General features: G+C 45.3%; 1 protein-coding gene and 1 long non-coding RNA gene across 4 annotated transcripts; one reads left to right on the top strand and one right to left on the bottom strand.

The window, feature by feature from the left end:
- The first annotated feature begins 341 nt into the window (after nt 1–341).
- Nucleotides 342–696, top strand: LOC112841669 (uncharacterized). Its single transcript, XR_002060650.2, has 2 exons — nt 342–569; nt 666–696. It is a non-coding gene; the product is annotated as an uncharacterized LOC112841669 (long non-coding RNA).
- Nucleotides 697–9,127: 8,431 nt separating this feature from the next.
- On the bottom strand, nt 9,128–21,246 carry LOC102078778 (uncharacterized). Of its 3 annotated transcripts, none has more exons than XM_025904312.1 (6): nt 20,924–21,246; nt 18,196–18,237; nt 17,140–17,415; nt 16,829–17,059; nt 16,521–16,733; nt 9,128–9,269 (listed from the first exon to the last, which is right to left on the bottom strand). In XM_025904312.1, the coding sequence occupies exons 1-6, from the start codon at nt 20,958–20,960 to the stop codon at nt 9,241–9,243; spliced, it is 828 nt and encodes a 275-aa protein (XP_025760097.1). In that variant the 5' UTR covers nt 20,961–21,246; the 3' UTR covers nt 9,128–9,240. The 3 variants fall into 3 exon arrangements, with proteins under 3 accessions (XP_025760097.1, XP_013122380.1, XP_025760098.1); XM_013266926.3 differs by having other exon boundaries at nt 16,829–17,065; nt 20,924–21,242; XM_025904313.1 differs by lacking the exon at nt 16,521–16,733 and having other exon boundaries at nt 9,132–9,269; nt 16,829–17,065; nt 20,924–21,242.
- Nucleotides 21,247–21,856: the final 610 nt, after the last annotated feature.

The following is a 21,856-nucleotide window of genomic DNA, read 5'->3' as shown; positions in this document are numbered from 1 at the left end:
TTAGAACTTCATTACTTGCCATTTCGCTAACTGAAGAGCTGCGCTTTGTGATGTCTCTTGTTTTATTGTTTTAAATTGTGTTTTCCTTTTATCTGTTTCTAGCTGTTTTCGCAAAGTCAGCCAACCACTTGCTTCCAAATGACCCTTATCCAGAAGTATCCGTGAGTGCCTCATCAACAGAAACTAAAGTGGAGACCTACCTCTCAGAGAAAAACGCACACATAAGAAAAGCCGACCCACTTCAGTACTGGGAAGAACATCCTAATCTGTTTCCCTCTATGGCTGCTGTTGCGATCCCAGTGTGCCCCCTGTAGCTCTGTGGACAGTTTTGGATTTGTTTACATCTCACCCAACCGCTCACGGCAGATGGCTGCACCTCTCTAAGCCTGGTTCTGCCGGAGGTTTCTTCCTGTTAAAAGGGAGTTTTTCTGAACACACTCTACCACCAACAAGGACAGCTCACCAGTGGGAACTGATAGATAAGACTGCTGATGTGCTCTCATCCATTGAAGAGCTGACCAGAAACGTGAACAGAAAGACTGCACCTGATGGGATCCCTGCCATAACAGGTCATTTGTATTTTTTTGTTTCTTACTTTATATTCTTTGAAACAAACTATAATCTCATCCATTCATTAAGTCATCCATTCATTCATAACTCCTCAGATGTGTTCTGTCCAGTGAAGGCAGTGGAGAAGCCCTACACTGATCTTGAAACTGTGCCACGCTAGTAGAGACCGGCTACAAGGATGGGCAGGTATAGTGAAATTAAAATGCACCTTTTGTTCAACAGGTTTATATATACAGTCAAGTGATCAAAAGACACCAGTATTAAACCCATTTAAACCAACTACATGCTTGGATTGGAACTGTATACAGGCCACCAAATTACAGCCACGTGTGGTTTTTACCTCGCATGGCGACTTACCTCATCAGAAGACACCAGTATTAAGCCAATTTCTTTTTTTTTTTTTTACTTCATTTTTAATTTAGTTTTGGGTCATTTAGTTCTAAAGTTAGATTTGTTTTCCCAATTATTTTTTAGAACTTCATTACTTGCCAGTTTGCTAACTGAAGAGCTGCGCTTTGTGATGTCTCTTGTTTTATTGTTTTAAATTGTGTTTTCCTTTTATCTGTTTCTAGCTGTTTTCGCAAAGTCAGCCAACCACTTGCTTCCAAATGACCCTTATCCAGAAGTATCCGTGAGTGCCTCATCAACAGAAACTAAAGTGGAGACCTACCTCTCAGAGAAAAACGCACACATAAGAAAAGCCGACCCACTTCAGTACTGGGAAGAACATCCTAATCTGTTTCCCTCTATGGCTGCTGTTGCGATCCCAGTGTGCCCCCTGTAGCTCTGTGGACAGTTTTGGATTTGTTTACATCTCACCCCAACCGGTCGCGGCAGATGGCCGCCCCTCCCTGAGCCTGGTTCTGCCGGAGGTTTCTTCCTGTCAAAAGGGAGTTTTTCCTTCCCACTGTCGCCAAAGTGCTTGCTCATAGGGGGTCATATGATTGTTGGGTTTATCTATATACATTAATGCTTGTATGCTTTTCATTTATACTTTTGCCTTACTCTTCAGTTCATAATATAAAGTTACTTGAATGGTTTCCTTTTCCTTTTTTATTTTATATTGCTTTGCTATTTACCACAATCTAAATATCATGTTTAAATGTCATACATTATTGTAAATGGTATCTGTACAAAATATTGTTTGAATAACATGATACATTTATTAGTCCCACAACGGGAAATTTCATAATTGCATGTGGTATTTTCCCCTTTGACATTAAAATACCTTTGAAATACAAATTGAATACCGCTTAATGGACATCTTTTTTTCTACCACTTTAAACGACTCAAAACTGTAAAATCTAAATTGTAACTTCTCTTGAACACCTGACACTGAAGCATAATTTATTTTCTTTTATATCTATTAACTTATTTTGTAATCATGTAACATGAGCATCTTTCTCTCATCTCTGTATGCCGCATATAACAGAGATCACAATACAGCTTACTTTGCTTTAAGTTGAAAATCAGCTGTATTCCATTTCCCTCCTTCTTGTGGTATAAAAAGCAAACTATGCTCATGTTGCATCTTGCTCCCTCTGGTGTTATAAATGGCAACCGGCACTAATTGAACCACATTAAAGGCAAACTACACTCATTGGCAGTAGCATAGGCACACATAAAATTTCTTCTGAAATTTTCGCTTTCTAGTTATTATTATTATTCTCCAGTTTCCGCCTGAAATTTTGCAGCGAATCTCGCCTCGCAGTTTTGAGACAAGCTTCATATATGTTACCTCATTTTGTGCGGCCGGATCTGGAATGGTGTGCTATGACTTTTGGTGTTTATGAATTTTATAGTTTTTTAAATATTAATATTTTAGTGAAAATTTTCCCGCGCTCCTCTGCCAAACAGTTTTGACATTAGGATTACATATGTTAGATCATTTTGTGCGGCTGGAGCTGGGCTAGTATGGTGTGACTTTTGGTGTTTATAACTTTTATAGTTTTTGAAATATTTAGATTTTAGTGCAAATTTAGGCCAATTCATCTTTTGGCGCCAAATAAACAGACTTCATTTGTGGTGTCTTGGCTCTCTCTAGTGGTATACCGGGAGTAGTACAGCCGAAAAGATTTATCCTTGTGTTGAAAACTCCATATCCCACAATTCATAGCACGCCTCTACAGAGTGAACAATGGCGGCCACCACTTCGTTTTATATGTCTTTTATTCGTGTTTCTAGGTCACAAAATAAGCTTTTAAGATATTTTCAGGCGAGAATGTAGGTGTGTAAACTTCAAATATCTGCTTGTTTTATCAAGACATCCCATATTTAGCGACAGTGCTCTGACTATGTCGGTCCTGCCTGACAGCTAGCCGGCTACCTAGCTAGCTGCCGCACTTGGCTGCAAATGGATAGCGAGGGGACTCTCTCTGTAGTTTCACCTCCCCGGTCTCTCGCAAATGCTCGCATAGAATCGGAGTTACAGCTGGATGTGGAAAAAATAACTGAGTTGTTTGGTGGTGCTATAACGCGGAGCTACAACAGTGGGCAGCTATCCACCGGTGTATGACAGAAAGGATATGCCGCGAATGAGACATACGAGGCAGGCGACTGGTGTTTGCTAACGCGGAGGTCAATCGTGGATCAGGGAAAGCGAAGGCAGGAGCGTGAGGTGAACTGAATTTCAGGTAAGAAGTTATGACCTGCACTCTATTTGGGTCAGATATAAACGGAGTTTAGGTGTAGTTTATTTAGCAACAGTTCTCTTACGTGTTGCTGATAGCCGGCTGGCTAGCTAGCTAGCGCCGCTAGCTTAGCTAGCTAGCGCGGCTAGCGACCCTTCGTGAAAAACCACCCAGGCTTGGCTGATAGTGAGGTGGCTAAAATGTGTTTAATCGCCCGATCGCTCGGCAAGGGTCTGTGTCTTAGCTGGACTTATTTTTCGTTTATATGGGCCGATGATGCTGGTCGATGTGGAAAAAATAACTGAGTTGTTTGGTGGTGGAGCTACAACAGAGGGCAGCTATCCACCGGTGTGTGACAGAAAGGACATGCCGCCAACGAGACATACGAGGCCGGGCAGGCGATTGCTAACGCGGTGGTCAATCATGGATCAGGGAAAGCGAAGGCAGGAGCGTGAGGTGAACTGAATTTCAGGTAAGAAGTTTTGAACTGCACTCTATTTCGGTCAGATATAAACCGAGTTTAGGTGTAGTTTATTTTCGTTGTGCTGACTTTTTCAATCACGTACAATAACTCGTACTGCGTTCTAGCTAGCACGACGGAGTTTCTATACAGCTGTGTGCGCATGTTGAACTTTATGACAGCCTCCCCTGTCGAAACTTCAGTCATGAAACTGATCAATGATCGGCGTTTCTCTCTTGTTTGTTTATCGCGCAAAACAACAGCAGCACGTTTAAGCTTGATCAGCTGTTGTTAGAATTCATTTGCTTTTAATTTCTGGTATCAGCTGATGTTTGCTGGAGCTACAGCTGTAAAAACGGCAGATGTCCTTACTGAATCATCAGAGCTGAACTGGTGATGGAGAAACAGGTTTACTCTTTAGGTGACATGAATAAGTTGAAGGGAAGTTATGAACTATTTTTGACAGACAAATACAGGGAGTGCAGAATTATTAGGCAAGTTGTATTTTTGAGGAATAATTTTATTATTGAACAACAACCATGTTCTAAATGAACCCAAAAAACTCATTAATATCAAAGCTGAAAGTTTTTGGAAGTAGTTTTTAGTTTTAGCTATTTTAGGGGGATATCTGTGTGTGCAGGTGACTATTACTGTGCATAATTATTAGGCAACTTAACAAAAAACAAATATATACCCATTTCAATTATTTATTTTTACCAGTGAAACCAATATAACATCTCCACATTCACAAATATACATTTCTGACATTCAAAAACAAAACCAAAGCAAATCAGCGACCAATATAGCCACCTTTCTTTGCAAGGACACTCAAAAGCCTGCCATCCATGGATTCTGTCAGTGTTTTGATCTGTTCACCATCAACATTGCATGCAGCAGCAACCACAGCCTCCCAGACACTGTTCAGAGAGGTGTATTGTTTTCCCTCCTTGTAAATCTCACATTTGATGATGGACCACAGGTTCTCAATGGGTTCAGATCAGGTGAACAAGGAGGCCATGTCATTAGTTTTTCTTCTTTTATACCCTTTCTTGCCAGCCACGCTGTGGAGTACTTGGACGCGTGTGATGGAGCATTGTCCTGCATGAAAATCATGTTTTTCTTGAAGGATGCAGACTTCTTCCTGTACCACTGCTTGAAGAAGGTGTCTTCCAGAAACTGGCAGTAGCACTGTGAGTTGAGCTTGACTCCATCCTCAACCCGAAAAGGCCCCACAAGCTCATCTTTGATGATACCAGCCCAAACCAGTACTCCACCTCCACCTTGCTGGCATCTGAGTGGGACTGGAGCTCTCTGCCCTTTACCAATCCAGCCACGGGCCCATCCATCTGGCCCATCAAGACTCACTCTCATTTCATCAGTCCATAAAACCTTAGAAAACTCAGTCTTGAGATATTTCTTGGCCCAGTCTTGACGTTTCAGCTTGTGTGTCTTGTTCAGTGGTGGTCGTCTTTCAGCCTTTCTTACCTTGGCCATGTCTCTGAGTATTGCACACCTTGTGCTTTTGGGCACTCCAGTGATGTTGCAGCTCTGAAATATGGCCAAACTGGTGGCAAGTGGCATCTTGGCAGCTGCACGCTTGACTTTTCTCAGTTCATGGGCAGTTATTTTGCGCCTTGGTTTTTCCACACGCTTCTTGCGACCCTGTTGACTATTTTGAATGAAACGCTTGATTGTTCGATGATCACGCTTCAGAAGCTTTGCAATTTTAAGACTGCTGCATCCCTCTGCAAGATATCTCACTATTTTTGACTTTTCTGAGCCTGTCAAGTCCTTCTTTTGACCCATTTTGCCAAAGGAAAGGAAGTTGCCTAATAATTATGCACACCTGATATAGGGTGTTGATGTCATTAGACCACACCCCTTCTCATTACAGAGATGCACATCACCTAATATGCTTAATTGGTAGTAGGCTTTCGAGCCTATACAGCTTGGAGTAAGACAACATGCATGAAGAGGATGATGTGGACAAAATACTCATTTGCCTAATAATTCTGCACTCCCTGTAAACACCAAGCTCCTTTTTTTGTGTAGCTGACAGCTGGTAACTGTGCAGGGGCGGATCTAGCAAAGCTTTTGCCAGGGGGCCAGGTAGGGCATTAACAGAGAAAGGTGGACATAAAGATATACTTTTCTTTCTTACTCTCATATAAAATATTTAGCTTTTATTAAATGCTTATCCGAATCTTACAACCAAAGTTTGTATAATAATACACAAGGTTGGCTGTAGACCATTGTTCATCATTCAGAACACTGTGTAAAAATAACAAAAAACAAAAAGTGAATGCAAAAGTGCATATATATATTTATTTTATGTGTTTGATGTGTGTGTCGGGGCGTGGTCTGCAGTGCCGCTGCAGGGGAGGTGGACCCACGGGTGTAAAGTCTGTGCTCTCTTGGCTGTTTTTTGGGTGTGTGTTGGGCTATGAGTTGAAAAGCTACAGCTGCCTGTGTGGGTACACCAACCATGTGTGAAAAGTGGTCCATAACATAATGCTTCAAAGCGTGTTCATGCAAACATTGTTGGGTCTGCCGTGGTACAATGGGACTTCTGCTCATGAACCTGTGTGCACAGCGTCTGCAAATCGGGGCTGTACAAAGTCACTTCATCTTTACCCAAAACTGTAAGCTGTCATCTGTGAGGCGCGAGCGGTGTTTGTTTTTATCATAATTCATGGTGGAGAATGGCTGCTCTGCTGAGTTTTGCTCTCTGTAGCTGTATGAATGGCAAACTACACTGATTACCAGCGGCATAGGCACACATAAAATTTCTTCTGAAATTTTCCCTTTCTAGTTTTTTTGTTACAGTGCTCCATTATAAACCAACATTAACAAAACAGACAACACGCTAACTAAGAATAGTACAATATATATAGATATATATATATATCTATATATATACATAAGTCACACAATAATAAATAGCTGAAAAGAAACGTGTAGTTGTAGCAGTAACCAGTGTGTTAAGCAGATGCGTTGTACAGGGAGATGGCCACAGGCAGGAAAGATTTCCTGTGTCGTTCAGTGGTGCTTTTCAGTACTCTCAGTCTCTCACTGAACGCGCTCCTGTGACTGACCAGCATGTCATGGAGTGGGTGGGAGGTGTTATCCAACATTGTCTTTATTTTGGACAACATCCGCCTCTCCGACACAACCTTGAGGGAGTCCAGCTCCATCCCCACAACATTACTGGCCTTACGAATCAGTTTATTGAGTCTGTTGGCATCTGCGACCCTGTCCAGAAGATGCTGGGAATGTCCAGGTGTCATGTGACCCACCTGATGTACTGAGTCAGGTGCTGCTGCATCCATACAGATCCATGTGAAACACAACTGGATCATGTTTCCTCTGCTGGAAAAACTGATTTAAATGAACCTGAAACACTTCATGTATAAAGGCTCATGTATCCACTGAGCCCTGCTCTCAGATCTCTCTCTGTGAGGCTTTAACAAACAACAGTTTAAAATCATGTTCAGTATCATCTTCTGTCAGTATGGAAGGTCTCACACTTTCCTGTATGTTTGAACCCTGAACTACTGGCTGTTCCATGTCAGCCTGGATATAAATACAGACCTGCCTGGTTTGATAGGCCTTGAACTTTTCCACATTTTGTCACATTACAGCCACAAACATGAATCAGTTTTATTGGAATTCCACGTGAAACATTATTAACACATCTGTAATACAAAGTGTAATACAAAGTGGTGTACACGTGAGAAGTGGAACGAAAATCATACATGATTCCAAACATTTTTTACAAATAAATAACTGAAAAGTGGGGTGTGCGTAATTATTCAGGCCCAGAATGGGCAAGGATTTCAGTCTGTAGATGTGCAAAGCTGGTAGAGACAAACCCTAAAAGACTGGCAGCTGTAACTGCAGCAGAAGGTGGTTCTACAAAGTATTGACTCAGGGGCTGAATAATTTGCCTCTGATGGCGTTTCCAGTGGTGAACATCTGGAATCCTTGAACTGCTCGTCTCACACGAGACTCACCAAGGACGCCTCTGGTCTGCTCACTTTATCTCCACCGTCTCCACCCACATCACTGACATTCAGCCCCACCGTGTCTCTATCTGTGACCTTTCACCCACTTTAACTAAGGTGGAGGTTGTTTCAGTCACATTTTGATAAGTTTCATCAGCAGCTTCATGGTAGAATCAAACTGTATTTGTCCGTTTACACAATAATGGTCCTCTAAATCAATCACACACACACACACACACACACACACACACACACACACACACACACACACACACACACACACCAGTCCTCCTATAACAAAGTCAAATTGTCAGGAAGCAGATGTGTGATCTCCACCCATGAGCACACTCAGAGACCTCAGAGTGTCTCCACCCATGAAGCTGATCTCTGCTCACAGAGCTGATGTTTCACTCTGTGTAACGTCTTTAACAACTTCCTCTTCCTCAGCCCGGCAGTATTTCTATGCATCTGTGCTCCTCCTCCTTAGTTTCAGCTCTAGGGCCTTTTTTCACTAGAGACCACGAGACTGTAAAACATGATAGTTGGGCTTCATTTCTGTACTGAACAGTCATTTTAAGATTAGTAAATAACAATTAGCTAATGTTGTTCATGAGACTAAAGTCATCTCACTTTGGTAATGTAAATATAATAGGGCCAATATTATAGTTATCATATTAATCATTATTAGTTATTACAGCAGTGAACAGTGAACATAACAGTTTCTGATAAATGAAGATCAGACTGATATATTAAATATTCCTTTATTGGGTGAGAAAATCAGAGCATGTCATAACTGCTTTAAGTCATACAGAATAGATATCAGAGCCTTAAACAGGCTGACTTCTGCTAAATGGGTCAAACTGGGCAGAAACACAAGCTGCTGTGTAACCTGTAACAACAAACCCACAACACAAATGTGAAGAACTGTGTGAGAAAATGATTAAATACTGTAAATGTGACAGAGAGACATGAGATGTTAATATGTAAAAACATTTAATGTGGTTCATACAGCACCAACATCAGTGACCTCAGGGTGATTATATGGATATATATGATAATGATGGAGGCAGCTGTCAATCAGAGGGACTGACAGGAAGTGTGGGTGTGGCCTCAGGGAGCTCTGAGGTCAGAGGGGGTGTTTCATGGGACTTTTTCGCGTTCTCGGCTTGATGCGTACTTCGAATTGGAACAGTACTTGGTCTCCGACTGATGACATATCACGAGTACACGAGAACGCAAGTACGTACAAGTACGCATATTGATAAACGCCCATGATGTTTGGTGCTTCCTGACAGTCAGCAGCTTTGACCTTTGACCCACATGAAGCTAACATGTGACACAGAGTCAGGACGCTCTGTGGAGATCCATCATCATCATTATAAACTTCTAATGTTAGAGAAACAGCTGCAGAACATCTGGCTGAGGTTAGTTAGCTGCTAGCTGTTAGCAGAGGAAGGCCAAACCAAAGCTGCACCTTCATCTTCCTCAGGGCTGAATACACAACAGATACTGTATATACACACAGGCTGCTCTTCATCACCAGCTCCTCCTCCTCCTCAGACTGTTTCTTCAGCAGTCAGACGTTCCTCTTCATGGCTCCTGTTCCTGAGGACCAGTGTTGGGACTAACGCGTTATAAAGTAACGCGTTACAGTAACTACGTTATTATTGTGGTAACGAGCACGGTAACTAGTTATTATGCCAAAATCAGGAACGCGTTACTCGTTACTGGGATTTAGATAGGCTCGTTACTCGTTACTTCGTGTGGTGGATATCGCGGAGCTTCCACAGATTCAGTAACATTAGCAAGTGGTGGAGGCCAGCAGGTGGATGAAGGAAAAGGGAGGCAAGAGGAGAGACCCGAAGCGGCCGCCGGTCCGAGTGTCAGGTGAACTGAACTTCAGGTAAGAAGTTATGACCTGCAGTCTATCTGGGTCAGATATAAACCAAGTTTAGGTGGAGTTTATTTTCGGTATGCTGACATTTTCGTACTGCGTGCTAGCTAGCATGACGGAGTTTCTATACAGCTGTGTGGGTGCTATGTTACTGATGTTGAACTTTATTTTGTTCATACGGTTAATTATTAGAGTTGCCAACCGTCCCGTAAAAAACAGAATCGTCTCGTATTCAGAGAAAATATTACGCGTTTCGTACTGAGGTGAAAAGGAACACAGTTTGTCCCGGACTTCAGCTACAATGAAAAAGACACAAAGCTGAAGCTGCACAGCTGCCTCTTCTTCTCTCATTCTCTCCTGTTTCTACTTCAATCACGAAACTGATCAATGATCAGCTGATCGGCTTTTCTCTCTTGTTTATTTATCGCCCACTTTGCGCCAGAAAGAGGAAACCAGCGGATGTCGCGTTAAACAACAGCAGCACCTTTAAGCTTGATCAGCTGTTGTTAGAATTTATTTAATATTAATTTCTAGTATCAGCTGATGTTTGCTGGAGCCACAGCTGTAAAGCTGCTGGTCATGATATCGGTTTGGTTATCTGGTGAGAGGGAAACATGAAGATGAAACCAGGAGATGTCCTTACTGAATCATCAGAGCTGAACAGGTGATGGAGAAACAGGTTTACCTTTTAGGTGACATGAATGAGTTGAAGGGAAGTTATGAACTGTTTCTGACAGACAAATAACACCAGGATCCTTTTCTATGTAGCTGACAGCTGGTAACTGTGCAGGGGCGGGTCTAGCAAAGTGTTGCCAGGGGGCCAGGTAGGGCATTAACAGGGAAAGGGGGGCACAAGGAAATACTTTTCTTTCTTATTCTCATTTAAAATGTCTCGCTTTTAAAAAAATAATTATCTGAGTCTTACAACAAACAATTGATAGATTGATACATATATACCATCAGAACAGTGTACATCACTGTCACAACAGTGTTTATTTTCATTCAAAGGCTTTATGATTTTTCCTATAATGGTGGGCCGGTCTCTAGTCAAAATGCCCGGGACGATTGTTTTGTCCCAGTCCAGCTCTGTATGCAGCTCATCTGCAGTCTGGTGTTACCTACATCTTCCTATTCAGAAGGCAGAATTTCCAAGTTCTGAGTACAATCAAAAGCACCACGACTGCAGTTTTTGTGTTGGATGTAAAAAGCAGGCTAGAATCATGGCGGCGGTCAACGACGGTCCAGGCGTGGGATTTCTCTCGTGGAAATGTGCACATTATTTTTTCCTTTCTATTGGTAGGTGGCACAGTGCACTTGTGGCAAGTAAGCAAGCTAGAAGACTGGCAATCTTGCTGGGTATCCAGTTACAGAAGCAACACATTAACAAGAGAATTCTGAGTAAAACCAAAGTTACTTTCCCTAGTAACTAGTTACTTTGAAAGTAACGAGTAACTTGAAGTAACTGAGTTACTTTTTTAGAGAAGTAACTAGTAATGTAACTAAGTTACTAATTTAAAGTAACTTACCCAACACTGCTGAGGACACAGAGGACAGAGCAGCTCAGCTCATGTCATGATCCTGGGTCCTTGACCCAGCGTTTTGAGTTTATTGTTATTATTTTCCTGTTTCTGCTGTTTTGTATTTGTGCTTAGGGTTTGAGTTGTTTCTATCATTCCTACCTGTGTTCATTCTCTGTGTTACCCGGTGTTCTGCGTTGCTCCACGAACCTCTCTGTGTCTCCTTTCAGGTTTGCCATTCTATAGTTTAGTTTTCCCAGTTTAGTTCATCATCTGTTCTGTCTTGCCATCCCTACTTTGTGTTCTATCTTCTGGAATAAATCTCCCTGCCTCCTAAGCAAGTGCTGCATTTGAGTCCTCCTTCTCCACACTTCACACGGCCGCTGCCCCGAGCCGTGACAGTACGACGCGACCACAAGATGGACCCAGCAGCACTTAACCCGTCTAAAGAGCTACGGGAGAACCTCATCGATGCCACTCAAGAGCTCATCGACCTGTGGCTGGAAAGCCAGGATTACAAGTCCCAGTGCGCTTTAGAGAGGCGGCTACAGCGTCTGGTGACCGGTCTCCCATGGCTTCTGGGCTCGCTATATCCGTGGGAGCAGGAATTTCTCCTTGTGGATCTCGGACTTCACCCCCCAGCTGCATTTCCTTCTGAGCAGCCAGATGCGGTGAGTGAGCGGGATGCGTTGGCTCCCCCGGATTCTGGGACTTTATTTTCTGGGGCTATTCAGAGCGGGATGAGGGACAACATGTACAGCTTACCTACCTTCGTGGTAACAGACCCCTCCCAAGTGGGTGTCTATAAACATTCTGCAAAACCGAAAGACTGTGTCTCTGCCGCTCCTTCCGAGCCAGGACTTTATCGCCATTCACCGGCTCAGTTTTGTGTCCAGCCACTAGCTTCCCAGTCTGTAGCTCAACCGTTAGCCTCCCCAGTACCACAATTACCTGTTCTGCCGCTACTTCAGTCAGCCACTCAGCCACCATCTCCACTAGCATCGCTACAACCCATAGTTCAGTCAATGGCTGAGTCACAATTTTCACTCTGTTTTTCCCACCGCTGTTTCTGAGCAGGGAGACAAACTGTTTCAAAATGGACCGGTTCCTCTAAAGCTGACAACATTAGAGACTGTTACTCGCTCCAGGGCTTCCCCAGAGGCTGGGTTACAACCCTCAGCTACCTCTGGACCCCTGGAGGCTAAGTTGCCAGCTGTGGACTACACCCGGCTGTCACTGCCTGAGCAGGGTCAGGGCTCTGTGCAGCTACAGCCGCCCTCATGTGTGCCAGAGGCCCATGTGCCTACTGGTTTTGTTCCCTCATGTGTCCCAGAGGCCCACATGCCTACTGGTTTTGTGTCGCGTGTACCAGAGGCCCACGAGCCTGCTGGTTTTGTTTTGTGTATGCCAGGGGCTTCCATGCCTACTGGTTTTGAGCCTGTTTTCGCTGGGGGGACCGACGAGCCCGTCCAGCCTTCGCCATCATCAGCAGCTTCCGCTGAGGGGGCTCGGGAACCGCTTCAGCCTGCTGCTTTCGCTGGGGGACCGAGGAGCCCATCCAGCCTTCGCCATCATCAGCAGCTTCCGCTGAGGGGGCTCGGGAACCGCTTCAGCCTGCTGCTTTCGCTGGGGGGACCGAGGAGCCCATCCAGCCATCACCATCACCTGCAGCGGCGTCGCCTGCAGCGTCACCACCTGCGGCTCCCACGCCGTCGCCTGCAGCGTCACCAGCTTCAGCGTCGCCTGGTTCAGCCTCCTCATCCACTTCAGCACCGTCTGCAGCAGCAGCTTCATCACGGCCTGCAGCTGCAGCACCTCCACCACCTGCGGCTTCCACGCCGCCGCCTGCAGCGCCTCCGTCTCCGGCTTCCACGCCGCCGCCTGCAGCGCCTCCGTCTCCGGCTTCCACGCCGCCGCCTGCAGCGCCTTCGTCTCCGGCTTTCACGCCTTCGGCTTCCACGCCGCCGCCTGCAGCGCCTCCGTCTCAGGCTTTCACGCCGCCGTCTGCAGCGCCTCCGCCTGCAGCGCCATCGACTCAGGCATCCTCACTAGCTGCAGCCTCTTCGTCATCACCAGCTGCACTAGCAGCTGAGGCAGCTCCATCACCAGCTGCACCACCAGCAGCTGCAGCAGCTCCACCACCAGCTGCACTAGCAGCTCCATCACCAGCTCCATCACCAGCTGCACCAGCAGCTGCAGCAGCTCCATCACCAGCTGCACTAGCAGCTGAGGCAGCTCCATCACCAGCTGCACCACCAGCAGCTGCAGCAGCTCCATCACCAGCTGCACTAGCAGCTCCATCACCAGCTCCATCACCAGCTGCACCAGCAGCTGCAGCAGCTCTGTCTCCGGCATCCACGCCAGCTGCAGCCTCTTCGTCCGCGCCAGCTGCAGCCTCTTCGTCCGCGCCAGCTGCAGCCTCTTCGTCCGCGCCAGCTGCAGCCTCTTCAGCTTTGCCAGCTGCAGCCTCTTCAGCTTTGCCAGCTGCAGCCTCTTCTTCCTCATCCACGCCTGCAGCGTCATCATTGTCATTAGCCTCCTATACGTCTGGTCCAGCCTTCGTGACTGCATCTTCGTCTGGTCCAGCCTTCGTGTCTGCATCCTCGTCTGGTCCAGCCTTCGTGTCTGCATCCTCGTCTGGTCCAGCCTTCGTGTCTGCATCCTCGTCTGGTCCAGCGTCTGGTCCGGCCTTCGTGACTGCATCCTCGTCTGGTCCGGCCTTCGTGACTGCATCCTCGCCTGGCCCAGCCTCCTCGTCGGCTTCAGCCTTGTCTGCAGCAGCAGCTTCGTCTTCCTCGCCAGCTGCATCAGCTGCATCATCCTCGCCAGCTGCATCAGCTGCATCATCCTCGCCTGCTGCATCAGCTGCATCATCCTCGCCTGCTGCATCAGCTGCATCATCCTCAACTGCTGCTTCTGCTTCAGCTTTGCCTGGCCCGGCCTCTGCCTTGCCTGGTACTGCTGCTGGCACGCCGCCATCCGGTCCGCGTTGGGCGCCTCAACATCGCTGGCCATTTTCTATGCCGCTGGCTGGTTATCATCGCCATCGAGGACGCCCTCCTGAACAGGGTTGTTGCCGCCACTGGCTTCCACGTGGCCGACCTCCGGACTTCTGTTGCCGCCACTGGCTTCCGCGTGGCCGGCCTCCGGACTTCTGTTGCCGCCACTGCCTTCCGCGTGGCCGGCCTCCGGACTTCTGTTGCCGCCACTGCCTTCCACGTGGCCGGCCTCCGGACTTCTGTTGCCGCCACTGCCTTCCGCGTGGCCTTCCACCTGATCTCTGTTTTGGACTCTGCTCCCCTATGAGTGTTTGTGAACCTTTTGTTTTGGACTCTGGGGCCTCCGTTTTGTTCCTGGTCCGGTCCCTCCGTCCTGGGCCTCCCACCGCCCACCCGGGCTTGGTGGTTCGTTTTTGTTTTGGGGCTGTCGGGAGCCAGCCCTTGAGGGGGGGGTACTGTCATGATCCTGGGTCCTTGACCCAGCGTTTTGAGTTTATTGTTATTATTTTCCTGTTTCTGCTGTTTTGTATTTGTGCTTAGGGTTTGAGTTGTTTCTATCATTCCTACCTGTGTTCATTCTCTGTGTTACCCGGTGTTCTGCGTTGCTCCACGAACCTCTCTGTGTCTCCTTTCAGGTTTGCCATTCTATAGTTTAGTTTTCCCAGTTTAGTTCATCATCTGTTCTGTCTTGCCATCCCTACTTTGTGTTCTATCTTCTGGAATAAATCTCCCTGCCTCCTAAGCAAGTGCTGCATTTGAGTCCTCCTTCTCCACACTTCACACGGCCGCTGCCCCGAGCCGTGACAGCTCATGTGTCCACAGGACAATGTGTCCTATGTAAATGTGTCTGTCTGCAGATGGAGACAGAGAGAGAGGCGGAGCAGCTGAAGGTGCACGGGCACCTCCACCCCAATAATCTTAACACAACAAACCATATCAGTATAAACATGTGTCATCCTGTAATCTCACATTAAAATATGTTTTAGAAACTGGATGAAAGAGAAGGAGGGAGGGAGAGGACTTGAGGATGCAATACAATGTCTTAAAGACATGAAGACCTGGATGACACCCAGCTCTATCTATCTATGAAGCCAGGTAACACACACCAATGAGTTAAACTGCAGGAATGTCTTAAAGACATAAAGACCTGGATGGCCGCTAACTTTCTGCTTCTTAATTCAGATAAAACTGAGGTTATTGTACTCGGCCCTGAAAATCTTAGAAATATGGTATCTAACCAGATTCTTACTCTGGATGGCATTACCTTGGCCTCCAGTAACACTGTGAGGAACCTTGGAGTCATTTTTGACCAGGACATGTCCTTCAACGCACATATTAAACAAATATGTAAGACTGCTTTCTTCCATTTGTGCAACATCTCTAAAATGAGAAATATCCTGTCTCAGACTGATGCTGAAAAACTAGTTCATGCATTTATTACTTCCAGGCTGGACGACTGTAATTATACTATAATATAAAAATGCTTTATCTTTCCTCCTTGTGTAAAAAAGATTTTTAATGTTAGTTTTAATTAAAAATTCACGGTTAAAAAAAAATCCAACACATATGAACAGCAGATACTAAAGAAAAGCGAATGGTTCAGTCTAACATGTGAGACATTAAACTTCAGTAAAACTATGCAGTTATGAAACGTAACTTTAATCTGAGTCAAACCGATTTGCTCAGTTGTAAATAAAACAGCGACGTAAACGTGACTCGACAGACAGAACCTGAGTGAATGAAGTCCAGTGTTTAACCACTGAGACCTGAAACTCAGCGAAGGTATCAGCCACTGATAAAGTGCTCTGTAGTTTTCTGTTTCCAGCCGTCATCTGTAACTCAGGTCAGTCATTCTGAGGGAAACACAAGCTCCAGCAGCTCTGAGCTCAGGAAGCTATATTTACTTATCTTGTGCACAATATTGCGCCGACATTGTGTTATATCCAGCTGCAGCTGCCCATGTTAAACTGTGACTATCACCAGGTAACCTGGGCGTGTTTGCTGAATCAGCAGCAGGTGCTAAACAGCTGACAGGTGAGCAGCATGTATGCAGGTAAACTGAGGGTCTGTCGAGCTGATCGCTGGTGTCCTGAGGAAAATGTCGGCTCATTGTGTAGTGAAAATGAGAATCTGCAGATGCAACATCTGGAACACACAAATCTAACTGGTTAACATGAAAAACATTTAAACTGGAACACCGGAGCTGTGAGCTCGGTACACTCTGATTCTGTGGCAGCTTTATGTGTCAAAGCCAACAAAACACATTTTATTTTGAAAGGTAAAACTGAGGAGTCACTGATCAGCATCACTCAAACACACCATGACTGCATGTTTGGACCATTACAGCCCACTGATCGAGGTGACGCAGTAAGTTCATTTACTTAGGCTCAGAAGGTTAGTACAGTAATCAGATTACACCTGCTCATATCAGGTGAGTGAGAGCTACCTTTGAGTTTCCAGCAGAGGAACAGAACCAAACCCAGAACCAGAACCAGGAGAAGCCCAGAAACCAGACCTGCTACAACTGGGACCACGAGAGAGGAAGGAGGAGGAGGAGGTGGACAGGTGGATGCTGGGAGAGGAGGAGAGGGAGGACAAGTAAGAGGAGCAAAGTTTGTGGAGGTGCTTGGAGGAGGAGGATGGATGATTGTAGGAGGATCTGCAGGAGAGATGATGAAGATGGTTCAGTCAGTTTATTATCAGGTCACAATGTTACATCAGCTTTTAAACAGGAAGTGATGTCAGTGTTCTGACCTCTGACCCTCACAGAGCTCTGAGGAGACTTTCCACCCTGATCAGTAGTACACCAGTAGAGACCTTCATCAGCCTGCTGGATGATGGTGATGATGTGCTCTGGTTTATGACCAACAGAACTTCCTTTGATGAAGAAATAAGCTGCGACTGTGGCACCATTCCTCTGTCTGCAGCGCAGAATGACATCACTTCCTGTCCTCACAGGAAGTGCAGGGATCTCCAGGATGACATCTTTATCTGACCATCAGAGACAAACAGAGTTAATGAGAGCAGAGTCACACAGAGACAGAGACACAGCTGGAACATCTCACCTGTAGTGTCTGATTGGACACTGAAGGAGACTCTGTCACTCTGCTGTCCAGAGGAGTCCTCACACCAGAAGGTTTCACTGGGAGCAGAAACATTAACAACACAGTAGGAACCAAGAAGCCTCCCAAAGCCTGCAGCTGCTCCACAGACCTCAGTGAGTCCTCCTCTGGTCCTCTTCACTGTCCATCCATCAGCTGTCTGTCCATCATCAACACAACTCAGATACACTGAAGATCCACTGAAGACCTGCTGAAGGTTTGGACTGACAGACAGAGACACTGGAGGACACACAGAGATGATAAATCATAACTATATGTTGATTAAAGTCTAATAGAAGCACAGTGCTGGTGTGCAGGGCTGTTATATGCTGCTGACATATTATAAACTGTTGTCTACATCAAGCTTTTAGCCTCATAATAAGCAGATATTTGTGTTTGTCATCAACATTCAGATCTTAGAGATGATTTGATTTGTGGATCAACAGCATCACTAATTGAAGCACTTTAAAGTGGGAAATTCTCCCTTATTTCAGCTGTGATCACACACTTTGGCTTTCAGAGGAACGGCCAACAAAAGGAAAAGCTGAGTGTGTTTTCTTTAAAGCTCAGATGAAACTTGGAGGACTAACATGCAAACTGAGGCTGTGTTCAGGACTCTGTCACACTGGTGATGAAGAGTGGGACCAGCAGAGAGTGTGCACACACAATGGTCTGTGCTAATCACAGATTCATTTCAAGAGTTTTAATTTACAAATGTTTGAGGAAATGGTTTATCAGGTCTAATTGTAGAGAAATGTACAGTTAGAATATAAAGAAGCCCCAATTTTTCCAGTTATTTATTGTTATTCAAGTTCAAGTCCAATGAGTCACTTGAAATGGAACAAAGGTAAGTGTTGAACTGCCAGAGGTTATAAAAAAGGTAGGATTACCCAAAACTGAAAATGATTATGATAATAATTTCAGACACACACACACACACACACACACAGACACACACAGAGTAAATGTGTTTCTGTTCTTGTTGGAGTCTCACTGATTGTTTGCACTTCATCAACTCACCTGCAGAAACAGTCGGTGCAAACAGCAGCAGCACACACACACCTGTAACAGGAGGACAGAGGTCACTAGAGGTCAGAGGTCACTAGAGGTCAAAGGTTAGTGGCTCCTCCACCACCTCGTGTCTCTGTGTGAGCAAACAGTCATCTGTGACAGTCTCATTGAGGGAACTGCAGTCACTACAAAATAACATGACAGTTAGAACAGTTAGGAGGGAGCTGAGTGTGAGCAGAGATAACTACATGTGCTTAATCATCCAACAACTCGGAGGACAGCAGGGAGAATTTGAATACTCTCCAACAACTGCTGCTTCAGTGAGATAGTTATGAAGAAAGCCCCGTACAAGAACTAGACGCCATCCTCCAAAAGAAATCGCCCAGTAGACTCTCCCAGTACAACATCGTCAGCTGGCAAACACAATCTATAAGCGACTGTTCAGCTTCAGTGTGAGGCTGTGGTGGAGATTTTACACCATGACTGTAAAGCCCTGATTAGAACACCTACTGAGGGACTTGGTCAGCTCTCTTACTGAGAATGTGACCAGACTTCATATAGAAAATAAACAGACTGTCATTGATCTCCAGGCCACGGATCACTTTGTGTTTTCTGCTTTGTTACACTTCAGTCTTTGATGACTGTAAACCTCAAAATGCTGCACAGCCCATATTAAAGCCGGCCCTTCTTTCTTAACCAATGAGCAGTATAAATGATAAGAGTTAATGTCCCAAGGAAACAAAACATCAAAATGATTGAATGAACAGCTCCATCATCACCAGTCTACAAAGAAACAGCCCCAGCATCCACCTACAGCTGGAATGGTTCACCAATATGAGGAGCAGAAGAAGTCGTTTCCTCAGGTCGCCTCGAAGTTAATCTTAGAGCTGAGCAGATCTGTGAGAGGTGCAGATAGAAACCTAGCATGCCCAAGAACTGCATTAGGTCTGTTTTAGAGATGGAGGGGAAATGATCAAGAGCACATTTGGCCCACACAGGGCTGATATTCCCAACCTCACCCTGATAGGTCATCATGGACTGACTGGCATTTCAAGGTTCAAGGTTCAAGGTTCTTTATTTGTTGCATGCATAGTTATACAAGTATAACACACAGTGAAATGTATCCTGACACGCTCCTCGACATGTGCAAAAGGGGGGGGGGGGGGGGGGGTAGAGGAATAAAATTATATATATATATAGTATATACATTGGGTGAATGTGCAGTACTAGCAGCAAGCAGGTGAATTCTGTACATTAATAAGAATAGACATCTGACTATTTTACAGAATAGACAATATAAACATATTTAAAGTTAAAGGAATTTGAAATTTGAAATGTACATTGTGCCTGGTTTAGAGTGTCTGTCTGTCCTGTCTCAGTCACTTATAGATGATGTGAGAGGGCGGGTGCGTGTGTGTGTGTGTGTGTGTGTGTGTGGGGGGGGGGGGGGGGGGGGGATAGAAGTTGAGTCGCTCTGTCCTTGCCCAGATTTGCATTTTTTGCACTTCTCACAGTGAAGCAAGCCCGTGTCAGAGCTTCAGCTCTAATTCACTCTGCATGGTCTTCAAGTGTTACTGTAAATTACAACATCAAGGGAAGCAGCACAGCCCTGTAGTCCTGCCCCTATGTGATTCATTTCTTAGGCCAAAATGCATAACCATGTGAGTACAGCACAGAGTGTGTGACCAACAGAACAACTTGAGCCCACTTTGTCCACACAGTCGTCTATATAAGGCCACATGTAGCTCACACACCTCCAGGTTTAAACACAAACATCGATAACACAACAGCAGCAGTGATGGGCAGCAGGAGTCCTTCATCAGAGCAGCTGATCAACAGACTCTGTAGCTGCTGAGTTTGCTTGTAATGAAAGGTGCTGCATAAATACACACAAGTATTCAGTCACTATCACAGAGCTCAGGTGCACCATCACCTCCATGCTCACAGGTGTATACAGCAGCAGCTGGTCATACACACATGTGTGGAGGAATGACTCTCAGGAGCTCAGTAAACTCCAGCGTGGTGTCATAACATGTGTGTGCGATATGGGTGGAGGTCTCAGCTCCGTCAGTGTTAAAGCTGGAGTTATAGCACTGAGCTGACCGCACCCCTGGCTGTGTGTCAGGAGGAGAGCTGGCTATTGTTTCTACTTCCTGTTTGTGTATGAGGCTCTGCCCCCTCCTTTTTTTGGGATAAATATAAAAAGGCTCAGTGTGAACTTTCTCTAGCTGCAGTGTGAGATTGTTTTGGGGGGTGGGGTGGGGGGATGTTACATCTATTTTAATAATAAATCTTTTAGAAGAACAAACGTTCCTTGTTTAAACGTGGGCCATGGTGTGTTCTCCTTTTGCTGGGGACTTCTTGATGTTTTTACTAATTAAAAAACACACACTATACATGTGTATGTACAACACACTCATGTAATAGGTTGGCAGTATGCTTGTGCTGTGAGGTCTAACTCTATGTATAGTGTATTTATTATGTACATTTTAGACAGAGTGTCCTTATACACACTGTACACTGTAACAGTATACACTGAAAGTGCAGGACCCGCCCTGCATGGAGGCCACGGGGACGAGCTTCACATGAACGAGCTTCATCACATGAACGAGCTCGATGACAGAATGATGAACGTGAGCGGTTTTAACAGCAGAGGACGGTTCTACTCACCCGCTACTTACTCTGTATGAAGCCACACCCATCTCTGTGTGTGTGTTTGTGTGAGTGTGTTTCTTACCGATTAAGAGGAGCACGATCTTCATCATCCTCTTCATCCTCTGTAGCAGTCCCGTTGATCCTCACTGACAGCTGAAATCACCGACCGCTCTCAGAAACAGATCCGTTACTCTGTGCACCAATAAAAAGACTTTCTCCTCCCTGGGTCCTTCACAATAAAAGCTCTTTACAGTGTTGGAATCAAGATAAAGACAGACACACACTGCATGTGGTTTTCAAAGCAGCACACCTGTTCACCATAAACATCAATACACAGATCAAAACCTTTGAAATATGTCTTCCTGTTGGGAGATGTGTAATGTTACTGCGTGCTAGTGTTTGCTCAGTTATAGTTTGACGTCCTCGTCACCCCATCATACTGTTTTTAAAAGTGGGTGGAAGTGGATGCAGAAGCACATGGAGCGTGCTGTAGTTCAATTAATTTGTTTTTTATGTTTTTATTTCATTGTTCCATAGTTTATTTATATTTCTGGTTTTATTGTGATTTTTATCTGCGACATAAACACATTATTCTTACTTTCTTATGATAAACAGCTAGATGGAGCCACATGGCTGTTGTAACTCGACCGAGCCTTTACAGCAGAGCCCACAGAGCCCAAACTCACAGTTAAAATAAGGACAGCTGTCCTCAGATCAGCAGGAAACCACAGGAAGAAGAAGAAGAAGTGATGCAGAGGCTAAAAATACTGCAGGGCTGATAGAGAGGAAGCTGATGAGGGTGTGGTAGCAGATCACTGCTGTCACCAGCATGAATGTTAATGCTAGTGGGCCTCATGTTTATTGCACCTTCACAGTGGACCTGTTGTAGAGACATCCTGTTCAAGGGAGGTGACTGGTGGCTGTAGCTTTCCTTAGTATGGGAGGAGGTCAAGGATGAGCTGGACCGAAGGTGTAGGGACGTATGACGTGCTGTGAAATGTGTTTTGTGTGAGAG

This window comes from Oreochromis niloticus, unplaced genomic scaffold (genome assembly GCF_001858045.2).
Source record: "Oreochromis niloticus isolate F11D_XX unplaced genomic scaffold, O_niloticus_UMD_NMBU tig00000735_pilon, whole genome shotgun sequence".
Taxonomy (NCBI): domain Eukaryota; kingdom Metazoa; phylum Chordata; class Actinopteri; order Cichliformes; family Cichlidae; genus Oreochromis; species Oreochromis niloticus.
Note: the sequence above shows the minus strand (reverse complement) of the source record. Positions and strands in the feature narration are given on the sequence as shown.